General features: G+C 40.1%; 1 protein-coding gene across 7 annotated transcripts in view; it reads right to left on the bottom strand.

The window, feature by feature from the left end:
• The window catches only part of SYTL5 (synaptotagmin like 5), a 243,897-nt gene that overhangs the window by 84,701 nt on the left and 132,654 nt on the right, over nucleotides 1–26,542 (bottom strand). For all 7 annotated transcript variants that reach the window (XM_067023039.1, XM_067023040.1, XM_067023035.1 and 4 more), the window contains exons 3-6: nucleotides 24,791–25,000; nucleotides 6,774–6,889; nucleotides 4,993–5,104; nucleotides 1,577–1,711 (exon numbers count right to left, since the gene is read on the bottom strand). In XM_067023039.1, the coding sequence (XP_066879140.1) occupies nucleotides 1,577–1,711; nucleotides 4,993–5,104; nucleotides 6,774–6,889; nucleotides 24,791–25,000 (573 nt within the window). The remainder of the gene's footprint in view (nucleotides 1–1,576; nucleotides 1,712–4,992; nucleotides 5,105–6,773; nucleotides 6,890–24,790; nucleotides 25,001–26,542) is intronic.

Consider the following 26,542-nt stretch of genomic DNA (forward strand, 5'->3'; position numbering starts at 1 on the left):
CTTATCATCTCTAAATAATCTTGATCACTGTCTGAGAGTCAGGAATTCAGCAATCAAAACCAAAAATGAGATTTTTTCTTTACATAAAGTTTTTGTGGGACACGACACGGGGCTACCCCAAGGGAAGTCAAAGGAAATGACTTCAAGGACAAACGCAACCAGGGTTTAAAGTATGTTTTGATCATAAAGGAAATAAATCTACATTCTTAAAAATTTGGAAAAGAGTGAATACAGTGATAATCTTTTGATAGTGGATGAGAAGTGATTGATTTTATGCTTATTTTCTTCTGTGCAGTTTTACATAAAGTGACACTGGTTTGCAGGAATGCTACAGGGCAGGGGTCCGGTAGCGGTGGGCAGACTGTTAGGAACGGGGGCCGCACAGCGGGAGGTGAGCAGCCAGCAAGCAAGCGAAGCTTCATCTGCGGCTCCCCATCGCTTGCATTACTGTCAGAACCCCTGGGGAAAAACTGTCTTCCACAAAACCGGGCCCTGGTGCCAAAAAGGCTGGGGACCACTGCTATAGGGAAAAAGGTATCAGTATGAGAGGACCTGTGCTCTTAATGAAACATGAGGGTAGATCTTTTTTCTCATCGTTGCCTTTGATAATACACCGGTCATGAAAATAAGCCTTGACTTATGCCCCAACAGGATAAAGAACATCAAGCCTGACATGAAATGACTACGCTCTTGGCTATCCTTTCTCTCTTTACTTTTCTTGACAAGGTGATAGCTCTATGCATAGGAGATTTGAGGAGCTGGCCCACTGACAACAAGTTAGAGGTGGTGGAACTAGAAAGAAGTGGAAATTATGGAAATTATCTGAGGCGATTCAAACGAAATTATTTTTAATTGTTTAAAAGCTGCAGGGGGCTTCCCTGGTGGCGCAGTGGTTAAGAATCCACCTGCCAACGCAGAGGACAGGGGTTTGAGCCCTGGTCTGGGAAGATCCCACGTGCTGCAGAGCAACGAAGCCCGTGCGCCACAACGACTGAGCCTGCGCCCTAGAGCCTGGGAGCCACAACTACTGAGCCCGTGTGCCACAACTACTGAAGCCCGCATGCCTAGAGCCTGTGCTCCATAACAAGAGAAGCCACCGCAATGAGAAGCCCGTGCACCGCAACGAAGAGTAGCCCCTGTTCACCACAACTAGAGAAAGACCGCGCGCAGCATCGAAGACCCAATGCGGCCATAAATAAATAAATAAATAAATATTTTAAAAAGCTGCAAGGAATGTATGACGCTTAGAGGTTTCTTTTTCAGAAGATTAAACAGAAAAATATCAAGAAATCAATGAAAATAATTTATATTTCTGGATCTCTCCATCTGAACTGCAGCCCTGAGTCCCAAAACATCAAGTCTCAGCCGTGCAGGTAACACAGATGATTTCAATAGCTGTGATTCCAGAAGTGTAAGTGCTTTCCATTTCAACTAAAAAATATCCTCCTGGCTTTTCACATTATGTGTTAGATCTCTGAGAGGGAATACTTTACAGGTATCCAGAAGCACTGTTTGGATGGAAATACATCAACCTTATCCTCAGGCTAGCCCATTGGCCAATCTTTATGTGTCTTACCTGTCTGAACCACGGGCTGACTTTAAACTCCGAAAATTTTGGCTGTCTAAGTCCAAGCTGTAGCTCCTCCCACTTTCAGTTTTTGAAGTTACAATTTCTCCTCTGGTTGCTGATCTGAACTTGCTAAGAAGAAATCTGAAATCATACATACATACATATATATATTTAAAAGCAAGACAAGAAAGCATTTAAACATATCATTTCAAAAATACCATTTCTTGTACTTTCAACAGTAAATAATTCTTCTTTCAAGCAGACTTGGGGCTTAGAAATTCTGGGGAGTCCCCAGGGCTTCTGCAGTAGAGTGTCAAAGGTTCTGGTAGAGGAGGTTAGGACATTCTCCCAAGGCTGTACCAGCTGCTGGTAAGCCAGGCCTCTGTCCCTTCTCAGAAGAAGGCCATTGACTTTGGGGACTCGCCACTGTCACCTGAGAATGGAGAAGCAACGCCTGGGCAGAGCTTGTTTACAGGATGCTGAGAAAAGGGAGCTTGAACTCACCTTGCTCAGAGAAGAGAGCTACGATGATCCTCTGAGACCAACTGAGGTAGCAACTTATTAGACCGCAGCTCCCTGAGAGCAGCAACTCTGTTCTTCTTGTTCCCTGCTAGGTCCCCTGAGTTTAGAGAGATGCCTGGCACATACTAGAACCCAGTCAATTCTTGTGGAATAAGTGACGGCACCCATGTCCCTGGGGTAATAAGTTTGAACAATGGAATGTCTCATACCAGATGAAATTTGATCGCATGCCCATTTCACTAAATTACTAGGAACTTAAAAAGAGCTTTTCAGAAACCAAGATTCAAGTCACAATCCAGGCTACCAAAGGCCTCAAACATGGATCTTTCCAAATGCACTTGGATTAAAAAACCAAAGCTATATTCTTTTTGTGATGGTATCTGGAGAGACCAGTTCATTTACTTTACAGGCTCCAGTTTTCTCAGGGGGAAAAAGTATTCCAGAGGTACTGGGACAATCTTAATAGAATCTGCCAAGTTGTTTCTGTTTCAAAGACCACTGGTAGAATGTCTTGTCTAAGGCTCAGAAGCTTCAATCTAACTGGAAAATTACATTTTTGGTCAGAATAGCAGTTAATATAATGTCAATTTATGCTGCTCTGAGAACCATCTTGTACATGTCCTTACCTCTGCAGTGCTGCTCATGGTGTCTCCTCCACCTGGAATCACTGTTCCTCCTCTTTTGTTATTCTGGCCCCATCCATCTTTCAAAGTCCTCATCAAGTCCCACTTAGAATTTCATGTCTTTCCCAATGGCCCCTGTGCCCTCCCAATATCAATGATCAAAGCCACTTATTTAATATTTAATTATTGGGACTTCCCTGGTGGTCCAGTGGTTAAGAATCTGCCTTCCAATGCAGGGGACATGGGTTCGATCCCTGGTCAGGGAACTAAGATCCCACATGCTGTGGGGCAACTAAGCCAGCACGCTCCAACTACTGAACATGTGAGCCACAACTAGAGAGCTCGTGTGCCACAACTAGAGAGCCCACATGCCACCACTAGAGAGACGCCTGGAAGAGCCCACATGCCGCAACTAAGACCCAGACCCGATGCAGCCAAAAAATAAATAAAGAAAAGTTAAAAAAATTTAATTATTTCCATATTCTATGTCTTGTAGTTAACTCCTTGTCTTGTTGTTTTAGAAAGGCTTTCAGGCAGCTCATACTGTCATCTTATGTTTTTCTAAAATCCTTCTGTACAAATTAACTTTTCAGGTGTGGACCTTTGAACCTTTTCTTCTCGACTAGGTGTTACATTCCTTGAAGACAGAAGCATCATATGCCAGTTTTGAGTTCTAGCAGGGCTCACTGTTGTCTCCTAGTTCCAAGCCCACCATTCTGTAACCCACACAGTGATGCCTGGCCTGGGGTCTGTGCACTACAGCTCCTAGAAGCACTTGTGGGCTCTCAGTTTAATTCAATCAGACCACTGATCGTTTCTGATGGGCCAGGCACCACGCTGGATACTGTAGCACAAAAGCAAAAAAGACACTGGGCCAGCACTAAAGGAGCTTACAATTCAAGGGGGGTGGTATTGAGCAAGACCAGTTCATTTACTTTACATTCTTGTGTAAGGAGGGGCTTTGTGTCAGAGCACACCAAGTAACGAGTGACACACGGGCACAAGGCACTGTGGGAGCGCCGAGGAGTGACAAATGGGTTTAACGTGGTAGGAAGACTCAACAGATAGGATGTATGGTCCCTCTAGGCTGTCTTTCCCATTAATCTACGCTAATTAACAAAGACATGGTTAGTCATGAGTCTTTGAGTCAAATGACATTTAGGTTTCATGCCCACTCACAGTTCAGGATTCTTTAAAAAACGAAATAAAAAAGAACAAAATGGACTTTCCATAGCGACAGATGAAGGCTCAGGCACTGGCAGCCCCTCACATTGGCTTCTGCTGAGAAGGAAGCCACACTACCCAGAAAGAACCATAAAGCCACTTGGTGTAGATTAGGATCCTCACTCCCTCGGTCACAAAACTGGCCACGAGTTGCCTGAGAAATGGAGACTGCAACAGGCAGGGCTGTTTTGTTTGTTTGTTTGTTTGTTTGTCGTACGCAGGCCTCTCACCATTCTGGCCTCTCCCGTCGAGAAGCACAGGCTCCGGACACGCAGGCTCAGCGGCCACGGCTCACGGGCTTAGTTGCTCCGCGGCATGTGGGATCCTTCCGGACCGGGGCACGAACCCGTGTCCCCTGAATCGGCAGGCGGAGGATTCTCAACCACTGCGCCACCAGGGAAGCCCGGCAGGGTTGTAAGGCAACAGTTTGCCTTTGGGTCCTTATGACCTGCATTTTGGGGGCCACATGACTCTCCGTGATGGAACCTTCTCACTCCAAGTTTCCCAGCGCCGCCCTGAATCTTGCGTCCCTGTGTGCTTCCCATTCCTATTCTCAGCACTTGACAAATATTTGCTTTCTGAATGAAGTCAGTGAGGTGGGCAAATGATTTCTTCCTTAAGGAGGCCCGCGTTTCAAACAGGGGAGACAATGTTTTAAGCCCTATTAATAAATCTCTGATTTGGCTGTTTCCGTTTGCATCAGCACTCAGGTTGGGTGCGGGGGAGGTGTGTTGACCCTACAACAAAGGCAGTTGTCACCTCCTTACAGACAAGACTGGCCCTAGCATGAAACCTTCTACCCAGAAGTAAAGGACCAGATATGTCAAGTGAAAGAAAAACTCTTACAGGTTCAGGTCAGAAGGAACCTTTATCTAAAACTGAAAGTTATTAAAACTGCATTTCCTGAGGAGAATGATAGGAGAATGTTACCTCGGATGAGTCTGACCTTCTCTGGGTCACTTAAGTGACATTAGACTTGAAAAAACGAAGGCATCTATTTCACAGGTGACTGGAACAAAGATCAAAGATTCCCTTGAAAAGGCTGGGTCTTACCCCTTTTTCCTGGGCCCATAGTGGCTGGCCTTCCGCCCAGCAGAAAGTGAAGCGTCTGACTTTTCTGCGTTCTGATGGGTTTGTTCTTGGATTTGTATTTCCTCAGCTCCTCCTGAGAAACAATCAGAAGACAACTTTACATATGAAATGGCCAGAAATGAGAGCAATTTTCTATTCTTCATTCACTTTCCTACATTAGCACAGGACATAGAAGTCTAAAAAAATTGGCAGTGATGTTCCCACCCGTGTTTCCCGGTCACACACTTATTTCTAATCTGTTGAGTGTTCTACGGTTAAATGAGGACTAAGATTGAGACTCATCTGTGGGAGTTTTGCTGAGATAAGCTTTCTAGTGATGTCTGCGATGGAGCAACGAACGATACATGATCCCTCTGCAAATATTTTCAGGGAAGAGGAGCTTGGTTCATGAGAACTCCAAATCCCTAGAGACTGAATTCTAGCATGGGATTCTAGAAACGATACCCTGATTTTTGAGCACACAAGCCAGACTTCCTGGGAGGGCCAACACCTGTGTACACACCTCGTGACTTGAGAGACAGTCTACACTCTGGAAGGTGCTGAGGTTTGAGCGGAGGAAGCAGCCAGAGCTGCTTACTTCTAACTCCACTCTGTCCCTCTGTGGCATCAGACCTGATGTTACCCACCTGGGAAAGCCCTTCCTGGCTACTGTGACACACAGAAGTGGCACTGGAATCAGGTCCAAGCCTCCCAGGCCTACCCTCCAGACTTAAAAATAAGGGCATTTGTCTCCAGTGTCTGAAAGGAGAGATACCCTAGGAACAGACCTGCTCCACCTTTACTACAGCATACCTGAGACACATGATCCTAAACATAGGTTCATTCAATACTTAACCAATTAAATTGTAGTCTGAATGCACAGAGTAATGTTCTCAAGGTGGGGTGTTATCTGTATTTGGTGACAGTATAATTCTTCATTGAGTGAAACTGTCTTGTGCAATTTCAGGCCATTTAGCATCTCGAAATGCCATTAATTCCCCCACAGTCATTGGGACAACCAAAAATGCCCCCTTGCATATCTCAACACTCCCCTAGCTTGATGGAAGGGGGCACAGTACAACATATCAGCCCCTGGTTGAGAATCACTGGATGAGAAAAAGTAAAATTTTATTTTTTTTAATTTTTTTATTTTTTATTTTATTTTTTTTTTGCGGTATGCGGGCCTCTCACTGTTGTGGCCTCTCCCGTTGCGGAGCACAGGCTCCGGACGCGCAGGCCCAGCGGCCATGGCTCACGGGCTTAGCTGCTCCGCGGCATGTGGGATCTTCCCGGACCAGGGCACGAACCCGTGTCTCCTGCATCAGCAGGCGGATTCTCAACCACTGCACCACCAGGGAAGCCCCAGAAAAAGTAAAATTTTAAATGAAATCTGAAATATATCCTGTTGAAAAACCAAGGATTGCTTTCACAATGTGAATCATGTAATTCATCTGTTTTATGTTACTTTCTTAAATGTTTATAGTAAAATATTGGAAGTGCATTCAGGAAAAGACCCGTCTGTGATGAAGATAAATGCCTCCCCTGAAAATCTCAGTGTGTCACATATATGAAAAATCACTGTGGATTTTATTTTCTACCGACTTCCTCTTCCCTTGTATGAAATGCAGATTTAGATTTCATGCCACTGAGTTTTGAAAAGACCCAAGGGATTCAGGAAATTCAACTGTTCTCATTTGCTACATAATATAGGGAATTTATTTAGCCTGCCAAAATGAAGATTAAAACAGTTTTGCTTTAGTTACCTGGACTTCTTCTTAAGATGGACTGTCGGACAACATCAGTGCCCAGAACACTGACGTGCTTGAAACGCTTTGCCTTTTCTTCAAAAAACCATTCACCAGTTACAATCCTTAGCTGCCTACTCAAAAGAAAAGAGGAGAGCATTGAAATTCAATTCTTTAGCCAAATAAACTCTCAAAAGTTCTTAATTAAGTAAAAAATAGCCAGTTATTTATAGAGTCCATCTCAGTCTTTGGAGTATTTTATGGTGATTATAATGGCCACTATTATTTGCATATGTACTATGTACCAGGTAACTGCTAACTGCCCTTCATACTCAATATACTTGTATCCATATAACAACCCTCTGTAAACATTATTATCCCCATTTTATAGATGAGGAAACTGAGACTTAGAGCAATAAAATTATGTGTCTCACACGTAAAGCCAGGATCCCATCACAAGCAGTCTGGCCTATAACTCAAGTTCTTTTTTTTTTTTTTTTTTAACATTTATTTTATCCAAGTATAGTTGATTTATAATGTTGTGTTAATTTCTGCTATACAGTAAAGTGATTCAGTTATACATATATATACATTCTTTCTCATATTCTTTTCCATTGTGGTTTATCACAGGGTATTGAATATAGTTCCCTATGCTACACAGTAGGACCTTGTTGTTTATCCATTCTATTTAAAACAGTTTGCATCTGCTAATCCCAAACTCCCAACCCATCCCTCCCCACTCCCTTGGCAAACACAAGTCTGTTCTCTATGTCTGTGAGTCTGTTTCTGTTTTGTAAATAAGTTCATTTGTGTCATATTTTAGATTCCACATATAAGTGATATCATATGATATTTGTCTTTCTCTGTCTGGCTTACTTCATTTAGTATGATAATCTCTAGATCAATCCATGTTGCTGCAAATGGCACTATTTCATTCTTTTTTATGCTATAGCTCAAATCCTTAACCACTGCATCAGTGGGTAAATAATCTTTAATGACAACAGTGGGCAACAAATGAAGGTTTTGAATTATAAAGGGGCCATGATCAGACTCTGTTTTCTTTCTTTCTTCTTCTTCTTTTTTTTTTTTTTGGCCATGATGCATGGCATTGAGGATCTTAGTTCCCTGACCAGGGATAGAACCTGTGCCCCCTGCAGTGGAAGCATGGAGTCTTAACCACTGGACCACCAAGGATGTCCCAATCAGACTCTGTTTTAGCACGATACCTTGATGTAATATAATGACTCAGTTAGAGTAAAGAGAGAATGGGACAAAGAGACAGGTTGGCCATGGCAACAGTCCAGGAGAGAGATGGCAAAACCCGAGGTAGGGAAATGGCAAGACTAATAGAGAGGAGGAGACAAATTAAAAATGTAGGTGGTAGAAGGACCTGTCTGGGTTTCACAATCAGTTGAACGTTGAATGTGGAAAAGAAGGACCTTTTTTTTTTTTTTTTTTTTTTTTTTGCGGTATGCGGGCCTCTCACTGTTGTGGCCTCTCCCGTTGCGGAGCACAGGCTCCGGACGCGCAGGCCTAGCGGCCATGGCTCACGGGCTTAGTTGCTCCGCGGCATGTGGGATCTTCCCGGACCAGGGCACGAACCCGTGTCTCCTGCATCGGCAGGCGGATTCTCAACCACTGTGCCACCAGGGAAGCCCGAAAAGAAGGACCTTTGAATAATCACACCCATCTGCAATGGTTACACAAACCCTTTACTCCAGTTACACAGACCTATTTACCATTCTCAGAACATGGCCCATGTTCACTTACTACTTGTCCCAACACCTCTATGGAGGACTGTAATGGAAAATGATGAGGTTGAAAGGTAGGATTGGGTCATATAATGGGAATCTCTGAATGTCAAGCTAAGGAGTTGGAATGCCATTTTGGAGGCACTAGGGAACTCTGGCAGTTTTTCTAAATTTCAGGTTGAATCACAGACTCTCTGGAGCATTGTAAGGGGGAGAAACCAGAAGCAGGAAGGCCAATGAAGAAGTTATTGCAACAGATAGGATAGGAAATGATGAAGATGTGAATCAGGGTATCATGGGGGCAAGAAGTGAAAAGAAAGATAGAGATACGTGGGCCACTATGAAGCAGATAGGTTAGGGGGTCCCTGGAGAAAGAGAACCAGGAATGGCTTTCTTGACATAGAACCCATTTTGGCCTAAGCCATTTTGTGATCTGAGCCTGGCAAAAATACTTGCCCTGGAACAGGTCTCAATAATTAATGATCTTAAGGGAGGGAATGCAGAAACTAGGGAGGAGCAGTCAAGAAACAATAGTGCAGCCTTGGGGCAGGGTCCTGGTTCCTCAAGGGATATACATAGTAATATATCTTTGAGTTCTGCAGGAACTAAGGCCCCCACCCAGGTGGAGGATGGAATGATAATGTTGACCCTCCTGACTTCAATCAACTGAAGCTTGGACTCTGTCAACTTGCCCCAATTCTATGCTGAAGCCCCCTCATGAATATGCATGTACCCTTAGCTTAAAGCTTCCCCAGTTTTGCTGTTGGGGAGACACTCTTTTGAGAACGATCCCTGGTGTTCTCCTTACTTGCTGCAAATAATAATAAATACTTCCTTCTTCTCCCGATCTTTGGCTTGGCTGTGTCTATTGGCTCAACACCCACCAAGAGGCAAACCCAGTTTTCAGGTAACAACTGAGGATGAAAACCAGCAAGATCACTGACAAGTCTGACATGGTGGCTGAAGCAAAGCAGCTAGGAGTCAAATAGAGATTTCTAGCCCTAGAGTATTATATCCATGAGATTCAGTACCTGGTTGGACTTAGAAATTAACAATTGGATCTTAAATATTAAAAAAAAAAAAAAAATCACTCCAGAAAAATATGCCAATTTGTTCTCCACAGCAATTATCCTGAAATACTACTGAATGTAGGAAACAAAGGTAAGTTATTTATGAAACCCAGTTCTACTACTGGGAAAAAAAGTGAAAATGTCATCCTTGGAGCAAATTATTCATTGAATGACCATAGCATGTACATCTCAAATTTCCTCTCAAGTGGCTAGATCATCTATTGAGAAGCAAGGATTATTGGATTAGCTCCAAAACTGTATAAAATACACCCAAACTGAATACTTGAATGGGTTAAATTATTTCTGGATACATCTTAAGTGATCTAGACTTATACATCAGTACTTACGTTGGAAATCTACGTGGTAATTGTTCAATTCTAAATTCTAAAGATGTTGCCTCTAGATTCCTGTCCCTTAATTATTCGATCAGATGCTAATCTAGGTACTGCTGTGACTGAACTTTGCAGAGGGAACTGAAGTTACCTATCAGCTGACCTTAAAATAGGGAGCTTGTCCTGGATTATCTGGGTGGGCCCACTGTAATCACTGAGCCCCTAAAAACAGAGGAAGAAGAAGAGGAAGTTGGATACTGAGATGCTGCAGAATGGGAAGTCAGACAGATTCCAAATGTGAGAAGAGGGCTCTGAGATGCAGAGGTCCATATGCAAGGATCAGAGAGAGAGGCCTCTGGGAGCAAAGGCTGGCTCTTAGCTAACAGCCAGTGGGGAAACAGAAGCCTCATTCCTACAGCCACAAGGAATTAGAATCTGCCCACCAAAATGAGTTTGGAAGTGGAATCTTCCCAGAGCCTCCTGATAGGTGCTCAGCCAGTGGACACCTTGATTTCAGCCTATTGAACGGAGAGTAGAGAAACAAGGGAAGCCAAACTAGACTTCTGGGCTACAGAACTGTGAGACTGAAACCGAGCAGGACCCTGTGGGGCTCCTGGGCATGGAAGCCTTTGTCGTTTCTTGTTTGTAGGGAACAGACTCCAGCCTCTGTGACCTTCCCTGAGTTCCAAAGGGCAGATTCGAACAGCTGCTAATCAGAGGAGGGAGGAGATGCAGAGACAAGGGAGGAGCAGCCAAGAAACAGTAGTGCAACCTTGGGGCAGGGTCCTGGTGCCCCCTCAAGGGATACACATAACAGTATCTTTGAGCTCTTTACAGAACTAAAACCCCCAACAAATGGAAGATGTCAGCATTGTTCTTTCCAGAGAAGACGACCTGAGGCCAGATTAAAGGAACCAGAGAAGCTCATCTAGACTACTTGAGGCCAGATTAAAGGAGTGCAGGCCCTGCACACACCCTAATCTTAACAGCAACCCCTCCCTGAACCACCGCTACAAAACTCCTCACCAAATTCTCTCACGTTGGGATAACAGTTCTTCAGGGGCACGAGCCTGATGTGTCCCCCTTTTCCTGGTAAAGCAATAAAGCTACCCTTTTCTACTTCGCCCCAAACTCTGTCTCCAAGATTCAATTCGGCACTGGTGCACAGAGGCCGAGTTTTCAGCATCAAAATCATATATTTACATTGTTCTAAGCTGCTAAATTGTGGCAATTTGTGATGGTGGCCACAGAAAACTAATAGAACCATTAAACATAAAAACCTCTTTGTTTTAGTATTCAACTCAGGAAATGACGTGCACGGGTTCTAAGAAGATACCTATGAAAAATTCAGAGGAACAATAGGGCAGAGGTAGGCAAACTACGGCTTGTGGGTCAAATTCACTTCACTACCTGTTTTGTACAGCCTACGAGCTAGAGACGGGTTTTACAATTTAAATGGTTAGGGAAAATCAAAAGCAGAATATTTCATGACATGTGAAAATTAATATGAATTATACTCAAAATTCAGTGTCTATTAATAAAGTTTTATTGGAACACAGCCATGCTCATTTGTTTATGTATTGTCTCTGGCTGCTTTTCTGCTACAACTGCAAACTTGAGTAGCTACAGCAGAGACCACAGTGCCCACAAAGTCTAAAATACTTACTGTCTGGCATTTTATTTTTTTTTAAAGTTTGCCAACCTCTGCAATAGAACAAAGAATTGACACAAAAAGAAACAAGAGCAAGGGGAATAATACAGATCAGCGATAGAGAACCACCTAAGAGAGGCATGCCAAAGCCTCAGCTCGTATTTTTTGTTTTAGTTTTTTTTGTGTGTTTGTTTTTTGGTATGTTCTTGAGATATAGGGTGAGGTGGATGGCCATCGATGTGTGACAGGGGCAAGTGGGCCCCACCAGGTCTACATGCCCCAGGAAATGGGCCTCCATATCATCTTTATCATATATGCCTAGAGCTGCCAACACCTAACACAAATAAGATCTTCCCAGAATTGTTAGTCATTACTTCTTGCTATCCTTATAAGAACAATAACTATAATCCTTATATTTGCTTGACTCAGATATGGACTTGAGTCATTTGTCATTTCAGAACTCTGCAACATCAGAACAATCTCTTGGGATTATGCCTTTGCCACCTTCTCAAGTCCTGGAGGTAGATGGAAGGCTTAGCTGAAGAATAGGGAACTAATACTGAGTCAGTGTGTACGATGCATCAAGTCATGCATTAGGCACTTTATACATGACACCTAGAATCCTCACTATAAGCCATAAAGTAGCTATGTTATTCTCAACTTGCAGATGAGGGAATCAAAGGTCACAGAGGCTAAATAACTTGTCCAAAGTTATACAGTATTATGACAAAAACAGTATTTATACCGAAAGCCCTTTACATTTGGCAAAATTGTCAGTAAAGAACTTGTAGCTGTCAGGTATGACAAGGCTTTGAGTAAGGGTGAAAACGTACAGAAGCCAAGGAATAACATGTAGCATTTCATACGATGGGCTATGACTCTGTGTGTGTGTGTGTGTGTGTGTGTGTGCATGTACACGCGCCTGCAAGTGTGTCTCTGTGTTGGGGGCAGAGTGATAGGAATAAAGGAGGGGTAAAAGAGGAAAGAAAAAAAACATGACACCCACTATAAAAGTTATATTCTTCTCTGCCACATCAATCTAATATTTCAGAAATACAAGGCTCAGAATAGATGATGTGTTTCTTATAGGTCATACTCTAAAGAGTGAGTTTGACTGAAATTGAGTTACATTCATTATTTGTGATTAATGATTACTGAGTATTCAGAATTTGCTAGGCCCTAATTTTAACATTCAACTCTTGGGACTTCAAACTTTTGCTTGGAAGCTTATTTAAATGTAGTCAAGTTAAGTTGTCCTTAGATTTACAAGGGAAAAATAGGTAATCTTATCCTAAAAAAGAAGAACAGTGACCAAAAGATTCATTTTCTTCCTTTATCTTCTACTAGTGACCAGAGACATCTGAGATAAGACACACTTATTAGATATGCTGAAATAAGATGAGTTTCCTTCTTATTATTCATAAGGAAACTAGAATTATTTATAAATTTATGCATTACACATCAAATATTTATTGCATTCCTACATGTGTTAAGCCCTGTGCTAAGGCTAAGAGTACAGATGTGAAAAAGACAAACAACAACCCTGGCCTTATGGAGATGATGGTATATATTTATTCCTTTCTTCCCTTCCAACAGAAAAACTAAAAAGAAACCCCTAGGCATATTATGGTGAATCTGTAGGACACTACAGATAAAGAGAACATCTTAAACGTAGCTAGAGAGGGGGAAAAAAACAGATTAGATACAGAGGAATGATGATTAGGGTGACAGTTGACTTTCAGTAGAAATAATGAAAACCAGAAGCCAGTGAAATGATATCTAAAAAGTTCTGAGAGAAAATAACTATCAATCTAGAATTGTATATCCAGAGAAAACACTGTTTATGAGTAAGAGTAAAACAAAAAAATTTTCAGTAAAATAAAAAGTGAGATAATTTACCATCAATAGAGTTTCACTAAAGGGACTTCTAAAGACTGTACTTCAAGAAGAGTTAAAGTAGGTCTGAGATATAAAAAGGAATGGTGAAAAGTGAAATTGGTAAAACACATGGATAAATCTAAACAAATGTTGATGTAAAACGAAAATGATAATATCTAAATTGTTGAATTGAAAATAAGGTATTGTCTAAAACATAGGAGAAAAAGTAAAGTATATACAAGCCAGGCTGATGATATTTGGAGTTTAAGAATACCAAGTTCCTTTTACTGATTAGAAGAAGGCTATAACTAATGATTTATAAAATTAAATATGAATGTTGTGATTCCCAGGGTAATCACTAAAAATAAAAATTCATATAATATCTACACTAGTAGAGAGGATAAAATGGAATGAAAAAAATACAGTACTTCAATCTATAGATAATATAAATAAAAGCAAATATTACAGTAATTGCAATACAAATACAAATATTGCAGTTATTACAATGAATATAAGTAGACTAAACTCTATAGCTTAAGAAAAAATATTGTCAAATTAAACTTCAACAAATATATATCATATATGCATAGCATGTATATGTATATATAGCACATTATATATACAGCATATATGTATAGCAAATATTTAAATACATGTAACATATAATTTAAAATAGCAGATACGCTATATAGAGTCTCATCTTAAGCATATGGACACAGAAAGGTTGAAAAGCAAATGGTAAAAGAATATATACCATGTAAATATTAACCAAAAGAAACTTGATATCATTGTATGAATAGCAGACAAAATAGACCTTAAGGCAAAAGCATTTCTAGAGATGAAGGGGGTCATAAAAAAACACCTTCAAATCAGTAAAGACTAAGAGCCTAATAGAAAATTTGACAATATACAGATAGTCATATCACAGAAGAGGAACCCAAAAGAGCCAATAAACCTATGAAAAGATGCTCAACCTCATTAGTAATCAAGAAAATTCCAATTAAAATTATAATAAGATATCCATTTATATCTACCAGTTGGACAACATTTAAATTTTTTCATGATGCCAGGCATTGGTAAGATTGTAAAGGAAACTTTTATACAATGTTCGTGGAGTTTAAATTGGTACAACGATTATAAAAAAACAACTTATCTTATAAGGCTGAAAATGCTCATACCATTTGCCCTTCAGTTTCATTCCTAGGTGCACTCCTTTACCGGAGTCTTCTCAAACAACATTTTTGGCAGAGGTCACAGTAAGAAACACAGCTGGTTGCCAGAAGGGAGGGGGGCAAGGGGATGAGTGAAATAGGTGAGGGAGATTTAGAGGGTACAAACTTCCAACTACAAAATAAATGAGTCAAGGGGATGAAATGTACAGCATAGGGAATATAGTCAATAATAATGTAATATCTTCGTATGGTGACAGATGTAAACTAGACTTATGTTGTGCACCAGGAACTAACATAGTGTTGGAGGTCGATTATACTTAAAAAAAACCCCCAAACACATAGAAAAAGAGAACAGATTTGTGGTTATCGGAGGCAGGGGATGGGGGAAAGGGGAATTGGAAAGAAAAAAGTATGTTTTTTCTGGATTGTGGTGTATAATCCAGAAAATAACTACACACACACACACACACACAAGTATATATATACTTACATACATATAATTTTATGTATACCGACATTTTCTGTTTCCTTTTTTTCTTAAATGCTGGTCATGACCCACCAATAGGTCATAACTCACAGTTTTAAAAACCTTACCCAAGGAAACTCTTATACATGTTTGTTAGGCCATGTGTACAAGAATGTCATAGCAGCATTTTTTGTAACATTATAAACTAAAACTACAAAAATCTCCATCAACAAGAGAACAGATACATTATAGAATGATACAACAGTGAAGATGAACGGAGTGGTATTCACATAAACATGGATAGATTTCACAAAAATATGTTGAGCCAAAAGTCACAAAGAATACACACAGTATGATTTCCATTTCTATAGAATTCAAAAATGAAAAATTAGAAAATATATTACTTAGGGATATATCCAAGTAAACAGTAAAACCATAAAGTAAAGCAAGGGAATAAAAAAATACAAAACAAGAATGCTCTCATTCTTAAACTGGGTGCTGAATACACAGATACTCTTTTTATTATTGTCTAAACAGTACATGTAGAGTGTCTTGATATGTATGACACTTCCATACTTAAAAAATATCCCTCTAGTGTATGTAGGTATTAAGATACTAAACCACGGTGAACAGAGCATTCTTAAAAAAGGGGAGGGATCTTGTATACGATTAATAAGTGACTGAAAATAGCATGTCAAGGTGCTCAAAACAGCTTCCTACCACCCCCAAAATCTGTGGGTCATTGTGGGATTACTCTGATGTGAATCTTTCCCTTGTAACTAGATTATAGAAATTTGTTAAACTAGTATTGATTTTGAAATGACTATGTGGTAACTGCCAATACCCATGAGACCAAAAGATCGCCAAGAACAAGTTGAACAAGTTGAGATTTTTGTTCATTGCAGTGAAGGAAAACACATGCCATGAAGAACCACAGGAAGTCTCAGTAAGAGAGCATTTGAAAGGATTTAATATAGAATATTGGGTTATGTTAGATAATTATGGGGAGAGTTCAAGGCAACAGGGATTTGCTCTAGATTAGATGATGCCAGGAAGTGGGGACAATGCTATGATTGGTATCTTAAGTTTTATCAAGAAGATGGGCCAACTAGAAGAAGGCTAAAGCTGTAACTGGTAAGGAGGTAGCAGGAAATTCACAGTAGCCAAGAGAGGGGGATGTCTGATACTTTGTGGCTTGACCAGTCACCTTGTTTTGGTCTATGCTTAGACAAGATTATGAAGTATTCTTATTTTCTCTCATTTCATCCTGGTTGCAGAGTGATCGTGTGGGAGGCTGGTGCTCTGAGGTTGTTTATGTCCACCAGGAGAACACCACAGCCTGCCTGTGAGTGCCAGATCAGCTCCCAACAACATCAAGGCCCACATGTAAATGTCAGATAAGTTTCCAGATGTCAGGAGCTGTATTTCTCTTCCTCCTAACAAAGCACTATATATTCCCTCCTGCACTCTCTGTGTGTATGTTCCAACCATTGGTACTATCGTCTTTTAAGTTACTGACAGAGACTAATATTTCATTTATTTCAGTTATATTTCATCTACTTGCAGTAATCACTACAAATTCATCAAAAACACAACCACCAGGTTCCTCCTTTAAAATTACAAAGACTTTCACAAGGACATACAGCAGCATGAAATGTCACCACATGGCATGAATATAAATAAGATCAGCTCATCAACATCATATTAGAACTATTTCATTTTTGGGATCTCTATCATGTCACTTTTATCTTAGGGGTCTTTCTGAGTTCAACTGAGGTGCTAATTAGGAAAAATGATCATTATGACTGTCTTTGTGCTTCATGGCAACTGCCTCAGCTAACATAATCATGTAGAATTTTGTAGGTCTCATTAAGATAGCAACATGAACTAATTGGCTGTGTCCCGGGTCCCTTTCATTCTGTTTCTATAGAGTTACTTTTAAAACTAGACCAACAGCAACCAACTTGTTAAAACCAGAAGGGGTTGGAGAAAATGTCAAGGGTTGCTCAGCCCACTGTAAGAGGGAGCCTCCCTCTATCAGTCCTTGCTGTAATCATTTTCAGTGCTACAGCAATAAAATCTCTTTACTTTTATCCAATCCAAGGTAAATGACAATAAAGGTTGTGTTTCCAACTGATTAGAGTATGAGTCACTTTCTGACTCATTTCATCTCTCAGAGGTCAGGGTGGGAATTTCAATTTTATGGTCTATTGAACATGGAGACAGCCCACTGGGCTGCAGCATTCTCTCACAACAAATAAAGGACGTTCACTGCCAATAAAATATCATTCACACTTCCTTTTTGAAAACCACTCCATGAATAGCAAACAAGATACTTCCAACACTGACAGATACTCTCTGAGATCAAGTAGACTCATAGCTGGAATATTGAAGAAATAATGGTCTGTTTTCAGCTTTAAAAATGAGGAGGGATTTTGTTTATATCAAGTTAAACACTCATCGTGTAAATTTCCAGCTGTCACAGATGCTACAACTATAAATTGTTGTTGTCAAAGAGGTGTAAGAGGTGTAAGAAACAGACAATGAGAGCTCTGTTTCTTCCTCTACTTTGAGACAATAATGTAATAAACTCATCTTCCTCCTTAGACTATGAAACCACTGAGGGTAGTCCATGTTTTATTCATCTTTGTATCCTTATCCCCTAGTACCAACAGGTTATCAATAAATGTTGTAGGAAGGATGGATGGATGGGTCAAAGGATAGATCAATTGGATAAGTGGATAGTTGGGTTTATTAAGTTATTGTTATACCGATAAAAGAAGTACAAGTGATTCAGAAGTTCTGTATTGATGCATTAACATCTCCTAAGGAGGACACAGAACCTTCAATTTGTTATTATTTATTCTTACACCCTTCTGACAACAACTTGTCTTATATCTTTCAGTGACAGCTGTAAATTTACTCTGTTCAGAGGGCAAATGTATTTGGCACATCTCTCATGTGTGTGTGTGTGTGTGTGTGTGTGTGTGTGTGTGTGTGTGTGTGTGTGTGTGTGTGTACGTGTATGTGTATTTTAATTCCATTCTCCTGACAGAAGAAAACCACATTTGTTCCATAACTTGCTTAAGCCTGACATGCTTTAAGTGGGACCCTGCCATTTATTCATTCATTCATTTATACATTCATTTGCTTATTCATCCATCCATCTAATCATTTAACAAATATTCACTGAGTACCTGCTATAGGGATTCTTCTAGGCACTAGAACTACTTCATTGAACATTATAGATAAAAAACCCTGCCCTCATGGTTATGAAGCTTATATTCTAGTGGAGGAAGAAAGATAATAAACGAGATAAGTAAAGTATATAGCATATAAATATTAAGGGAAAAAAAACACAGGAAGGGGTTATGTTAGTTTGGGTAGGCTAACTTCCATAACGAACAAGTTGCAAATTCCATTGACTTGACACAAAAGTTTCTCTCTATATATATACTCTAATGTTGATCTGACAAGATTTAGGGGAAATTTTGTGTGAATTAGACCCACAGTTACCATCCATACTAGCTAGCAGATGAGTTGATGGCAAAACTTTCAATTAGCAATGCATGAATACACAAACCCCTTGGGTCTTGTACTGAAAAGAATGTTTCAGTAATTACAGCTGGCATTTAGAAATTAAAGACAAAATTACTCTCCCCATACAGAAGCTTGAGGCAACTCCTGATTGATTGAAAGGTCCATGAGTCACAGTCCCTAGTTACTGTTGTCTGAGCAAATGATGGTCCAGGGTGTAGGGAAGAGGTAAACAGTAATGGAATAAAAAATGGAAATGATTAAATACTAGGGATCAAATAAAATAATACTGTATAAGAATTGAAGAAATAGTTATTGAGAAATTCCTTAAGTCCCCAGACCCTGCAATTGGAAGGTCAGTCATTTGTTAAAATCCTATTTCCTTTCTTCACCAACCTGAAATGGCAAACCACACCTTGGCAGAGTCTGCTGGGAAAAGAGCTGGGTGGAAAAACAAACAGACAAACTTTGATACTTATTCAATCCAACTCTACTAACACACATTCTAACCTCTTAGTGTTCTTATTTTCACTATTTATAATATATAAAATCAATCACCTCTCTTATCTAACAGGTATATTTTGAGACCTTGTAGGACTCTTCCCTAGGAATAAATGTGATCCAAAAACAGATCTGCTCTCTCAGGGACTAAGGCTACATGATGGATAAATACAAAGAAAATCACACCTAGGTATGGTATAGTAACTGTTAAAAATCCAATGGAAAAGGGGAAAATATTAAAAGTAATTGAAGAAAAATATCATTACCTTCAAAGGAGCAACAGTATATTGACATCTGATTTTTTAACAGAAACACTGGAAACCGGAAGCCAATGGAATAATATCTTCAAATTTCTGAAAGTTAACAACTTCTAACCAAGAATTGAATAAGCTGGCAAAAAAACATGTTTGGAACTGAGTGAAATAAAGCCATGCTAAGAAAAACAAAACTTGAGAGTATTTATCACTAGGAGAACTTACACTAAAGGAAATGCTAAAGGTTACCTTTTAGGCAGAGGGAAAATTATTCCAGAGAGAAACACAGAGATGTAGTAATAAAGAATATAGAGCAACAAGAAGGGTAACTATGTAGTAAATTTAAGTGAATACTGACTACAAAATAATAATATCTTGTGGGATTAAGTATGTTATAGACTGAATGTATCCCCCCCACAATTCATATGTTGAAACATAACTCCCAATGTGATGGTATTTAGAGGTGGAGCCTTTGGGAGGTGATTGCTCCCCTTATAAAAGAGACCCCAGAGAGCTCCCTTACCCTTTCTGCCATGTGAGGACACAGTGAGACTATAGCTATGAACCAGAAAGCAGACCTTCACCAGACAACAAATCTTCAAGAACACTGATCTTAGACTTGCCAGTCTCCAGGACTACGAAAAATAAATGGCTGCTGTTTAAAAGCCACCCAGTCTATGGTGTTCTGTTACAGCTGCCTGAATGGACTAGGACAAGCTATATATATCTATAAGTATAAATACATATGTGTGTGCACAGATATAGATAGACATACAGATAATTAAAATATACAATAGCACTAGGAGGGAAGTAAAGGGAATTAAAGAGTCTTAAGGTCCTGGTATTGTCTTGGAAGTACCAAAAGTACTAATTAATATTAGATTTTAACAAGCAAGAATGTATGTTGTAATCTCTAGAGTAATCTTTAGATGAGTGATAAAAAATGTATAGATATTAGAGGAGATAATAGAAAAATACTTAGACAACCTAAATGAAGGCAAATAAGCAGAGATAAAAGAACAGAATAGATGGGACAAAGAGAGAATGAGTAAATGGGAGACACATTTTAAGTAAAATATGTGAGTTATTTCATTACTACAAATGGAACATATATACTAATTAAATAACAATTGTCAGACTAGATTTAAAACATGTGCATGCAATTCTATGCTGCTTACAAGAGACACACCTTAAACATAAGGAAACAGAGAGGTTGAAAGTAAAGAATAAAGAGGATTTACCAAACATACACTAACCAAAGAAAGCTATTGCAGCCATACTAATTGCAAAGTAAACTTCAAGGAAAAAATCATAACTGGAGATAAGGAAAGATTTTTCATAATTATAAAGGTTTCTGTACATGTGTAAAATCTCATAATTCTAAATATTTAAGCACTCAAGACTCTAACTTCAACATATATAAAGCAAATATTATCAAACTAAAAGGAAAAATAGAAAATCCAGTCATTATTGAGAGAGGTTAGTAAATATTTTCTCAATATCAGACTGAATATGTAGATTAAAAAGTCAGTAGGGATATGGAAGATTTGGACAACACAATTAACAAACATCATTAAAAGACATAACTAGGATACTCAAATCAATCCTGCAGAATTCATTTTCTTTCAAGGAAACAGGAAATATTTAACAAAACCAACCATATTCTGGGCCAAATTTCAAATACTGAAACCACACAGAGTATGTTCTCTGACCACAGTGGAATTAAGCTAGAATTCAGTATCAAAAAGGGATAGAGAAAATCTCTAGGAAATTATAAATTAAGAAAGACAATCATAAATAATTCATAGTTAAAGAAAAAGATGATGATGGAAATTAGCAAATAGAAAGAATGAAATGAATATCATAAAAATAATTGATATGTGTGGGATGCAGCTAAAGCAGTGAAAACAGGGAAATTCATATCCAGGATAACTATAAAATATTATTGAGAGAAATTAAAGGCAAATAAATGAAGGGGCACATAGTGTTTGTTGATTGAGAGACTAAATACTGAAAGATATCAATTCTCTCCAAAAGTATCTACTGATGTAATGCAGTCCCTATAAAAATGACAGTAGGACTTGTTTTCTGGAAAGCTGATTCTAAAACATATTTGAAAATACCAGAGGCCAATAATACTCAGGGCATTTTGAACAAAAACAAAAAAGTAGGAAGTCTACTGGATATAAAATTTTATTATAAAGCTACAATAATGAAAATAATGTGTCATCGGCACAAGGTTAGGCATAATAGAGTGTTCAGAAATGAAACTTGATTTGTGAAGGTTAACACTGTACAGCAGTGAAAAAATAATCTTCAGTGAATGGTGCTGGGTCAAGTAGATACCCATATTAAAATATGAAAATGAATCCCTAACTAACAGCATATACAATCTAGTTGGAACTGATTTTTGTAAGTGTAAAGATAAAAGCTAAAACAATAACAATTACAGAAGATCACATGGGAGAATATTTTCATCATTTGGGAGTTAGAAAAAGGTTTTTTTTAACAGAACACAGAAAACAAATCCCACTAATCTCATATAGGAAAAGATGAACAAACTGAGTTATGAAAACTTAGAGATTTCTGTTAATCAATGGCACCAGTAAGAGAACAAAAAGGCAAATCAGAAGTTGGGAAAAAATATCTCCAACACAAGGAACCAACACTGTTTGTATGCAGGATATATAAAGAACTCCTTCACACTAGTCAATAAAAGACTGACAATCTAATAGAAAAAAAGAGACCTGAACTAGTACTTCACAAAAAAGGATGTTCAAATGGTCAATAAACATATGAAAATATCTTCATTCTCAATAGTAATAAAGAAAAATGCAAAGTAATCTACTACACACCAAACAGAATTATGAAAATAGAAAAACAAAAACCAGGGTTGGTAAAAATATAAAGTAATCAACTTCCCGGCATTGCTAGTAAGAGGATAACCTGGAACAACCTATAAGTTATAAAACAGTGAAAATAAGTAGACAATTGCCAAATGCAACAAAAATGGGTGTCTCACAAATATGCTATTGACCAAAAGTACTTAGAAACAAACAAACACACGCTGTATGAGTCAATTTATATAAAATATTAAAAAGTCAAAGTTAATCTATGGTGTTAGCAGGATAGTATTTATACCTGAGGAATAAGAAGGGACTAGTGTCTGGGAGGAGGAAGAAGAAAGGCTTCTGGGGTGTTAGTAATGTTCTATTTCTTCACCTGAATGACAGTTACACAGAAATTGTGATACTTTGCAAAGCTGTACACCACTGCTTCTCAACCCCAAGTGACTTTTGCTCTTCAGGGGACATTTGGCAATGTCTGGAGGAACTTTTCATTGTTACCACTAGAAAAGGGAGAAGTGCTACTGGTGTCTAGCGGGTAGAGGCCAGGGATGCTGCTAAACATCTTATAGTACACAGGACAGCCCCTCCCTCCTCCACAAAGAATCATATTGTCCAAAGTATCAGTGATGTTGAAACTGAGAAATCCTGTTGTACACTTGTCATTTGTGCCCTTTTGTGTAAGTTAACTCTAGTTTTAAAAAAAAGCCATGTGCATGTTTTTTATTCATAAACAGAAAGGATGCTAGCCTCTTTCCAAGTTTTCCTCTTTCTATTCATTTGCTTCTTGTTAATTTGATTTGTTGTCCTCTAATGGTCGCGAAGGGCAGAGAGGGACAAATGCTCCTGCAAAATTGTATACAAGCAAAACTATAATTGAGGAAATTCTGTCCATTAATTATTTCCTCTAGACTATATTGGAAGAACCTTTACACCAACTCTGAAATGCCAAGGGAAGCAGAATTGGAGAAAGCATTATTCCACACAGAAACAAATTTTCTAGGAAGAGTCCAGGGTCTAAAAGAGCAACTTTTGCATTACTTACATGAGTCACAGATGTATCATGTTTCTTTTAAGTAGAAAGCAAAGTGCATTATTGATACTTTTCTGTATATGTATACGGAGAAATATCCAAAGTAAATACCTCAATTTCACGGGAAAAACAGGAAGGTACCCAGGATTATTTTTGCATCTTGATTTGCAGATGACTAAACTCAGTTTAGAAAAAGAATACCAATATCAACAAAAGCTACGTTGCAACACATATGTCAATGATTCCATCAGTGCTCATTCCCCCAAATCTGGTAAATGATGTTTGCCAATGACTAAGAGGCAAGTATGAAGAGGAATTTATGCGAAACAAAGAACTGAAGATGGTTGCTTTGGTAAATCAAAGTAATATATCCAAAGAAAGTAACGAGATAACTTAAATGGTTCATTTCTTTAGAGCTGCTTATCTCAATGTAGTGTGGAAACATAGTATGACTTGCTCAATTTATGATCAATTTTATGAAAAAGTACAGGAGAAATAACATTGGTTAAATAATGCAATCAGTGAACACAGGAGACCTCAATAGAACACAGTTGTCCTCATTCAGAGAAGTTGGATATGAAGGTCACTCACTTACTACTAAACTATTCACTTTTCCTCCTAAGATAGCCTCTTAACTCCTATAAGAGAATGAGTTACTGAGGATAAAAGATAAACCGAATCCAACCAAACCAGGTAAACCTGATGTGATGCCAGCATCCCCGACCTCAACCACAGGAAAGAGAGGTCAACATGGAGTTGCCCTGAGATGAGATTATTAGGTACCATCCAGAGCAGAAGAGATGAAGGGACCTTGGGAGGGAGAAAACATACCAGTTGATCCAGGGTCCGATTTCTTAAAAGGATGGCGTTTGGCATGCCCAAGGAGTAGTAGAGACCTTATCGTGCTTGGACTCCAGTTTAACTGAACTTAGAAAACAATGACTCTTGATTTGTACCCTGGCTAGCAGAGTGAAACCCACAGCCATGACATTCCCGCAGGCTAAACATGGAGGCGAATGACAAAGCTGTCTCCCTTCACCCTTTCTAAAGAACTAGGTTGGGAGGAAATTCAGGGGCTACTTCAGCTGATGTGAAGAGCAGGCTGGATATTTCATACTCATCTTGCCAGTCACCCCAAACGTCTAAGAATGTCTCAAGGGCGATTGTTTGTGCCTTCTGAGAAGCCATGTGGAGCCAAGTGTGGCTCTAAGAAAGTCAGAGGGTGGTTTTCAGATGCATCAAGAGACCATGTTCTGGGAGGCTTCCAGTTGTACTGTGTTTTATAGTTTAACAATATAAACATATTGTTCCTTTTTTGTCTGTCTGTCTGTCTGTCTGTCTGTCTCTCTCTCTCTCTCTCTCTCACACACACACACACACACACACCACACCTTGCCAAGGCAGTGCTGAGCCTGTGGCTGGGCTACACTTTTAATTCTACTCTCTATTCCTACCTTTTATATACTCTTCTTCCTTCTTGCTTTCCCCACCCCAAACCCTTCAGTCATCAAAACTGACTTTACACACAACGGCAAGAAACTCACGCGACTTTGGCACAGATGGTGCACCGCCAGCTGCCATCAACGCCTGAGACCCGGCACTGGCTGCACACTCTGAGTGAGCAGGCCTGGCACGGGTCTCCACGGTCGAATATCAAGCCCAGGTTTCTCTGACAGTGAGCACAGACCCTGCTGGTCTCTTGCTGAGTCTTCCCACTTCTACGTTTTGCTTCCAAGAGTTCATTTTTCAGCTTCCTGGAAGAAGAGAAAAAAAAAAAAATCACTTAAAAAAAACCCCAGAAACAAACCAGAGGAGCAGAGCTATTTTCATTTAAGGGATGTTTTCATTTGGAAGAATATTTGAAAGAATCAAGGAGTTAGAGTCAAATGACTCAAAAAACACAATTTCTCCCCCCAGAATCAATAATCCTTAGATCTCAGTAGTGGAAAAACATAATGTTTCTGTTTTACTTTTGACATCTTCCACTAGCACTACTATTTTGCTATTAGTATTTATTTACATTCTACTCTATCCTCTTCAGGGTATCCTTGATACCATAACATGGGAACACAACCCCAGTCTACAGGCATGCACAATACCATGTTCTCTCCTTGCCTAGATATATTACATGAGGCAAGACTGTGAAATCAAGCTTGGCAACATGGGTAGTTTCCCTAAGTGAGCCAATGAAGAGTTTGCTGCAAAGACACTGTCCATGATTTCAGGTCGAAATGCTTCTGCTTAGCATATGAGGGTTTCTAACAATTTCCACTGCCCTGGGGGCTCTGCTATCAGATATGCCTTTCTTTGAATACAGGTTCCATTATGAATTAGTTGTTCAGCGTTAAACAATAATTTACCCACTCAACTTCAGTCTCTCCAGTTCTAAACTGGGAGTATTAACATTCTACTGAGACTGTTTTTAAGATTTAATGAGAAGATGCTGGACTAAGAGGATGCGGAATTTGCGTCTCTGCACAACTAGGGCACCTTGCAGGCACCCGTGGGGGACCACGGACACCTAAGGGGACGGGAGGAACACCCCAGCAACCAGGTAGGATGCGGGGAGGTGGGGAGTGAGGGGGGCGGAGAAGTAGAGGCAGGATGAGACCAGCGCCCCTGCGGAGTGGCTGGGTGAGGGGAAGGGATCCCACACCAGAAGGGGGAAATTGGGGGACCACTGGGAGGGCAGAGGATCAAAAGGGAGCATGGCCAGGTTTCCCCTGCCCACTTGGACCCCCAGGAACCTGCTGAGATCCTGTGCCTGATCCTCTGCCCACTGAGGCCCCCTCCAGCCACGCAGGTCCTGAGGGGGTGGGAGGGAGAGAAGGTGGAGAACAAGTAAAGGCCGGACCTACAGGACCAACACACCTGAGGGGCGGCTGGGGGAGGGGAGGAGTTCCTACACCCAGCGGGATCCACTCACAGGTTAGGGGTCCAGCGGGGAAGGGGGAGAACAGAGGGGAACGTGGTGGGGGGGTAGTGGAGGAACGGAAGGGAACGCAGCCAGCGCTTTCCCTGTCCACTTAGGCACCACGGAGCCTGTTGTGCTCTGGGGCCTAATCCTCTGCCCTCTGGAGCCTCACTCCTGCCGTGCAGAGCCCAAGCCCCACCCCTACACCCCCACCCAGGGCCCTTCCGCTGCACTCAGAGACCCCCTCCAACGGTGTGCCTAAACCCCGCCTACACACCCTCACTCAGGGCCCTACCTCCAAACTCCGGAACTCCACACTCCAGAAGCCCTCCTTTCCACGTGCTGCCTCCCCGCTTCCCCGCAGGTCCTAAGCAGAGGCCCT

Source organism: Kogia breviceps, chromosome X (genome assembly GCF_026419965.1).
Source record: "Kogia breviceps isolate mKogBre1 chromosome X, mKogBre1 haplotype 1, whole genome shotgun sequence".
NCBI lineage: Eukaryota > Metazoa > Chordata > Mammalia > Artiodactyla > Physeteridae > Kogia > Kogia breviceps.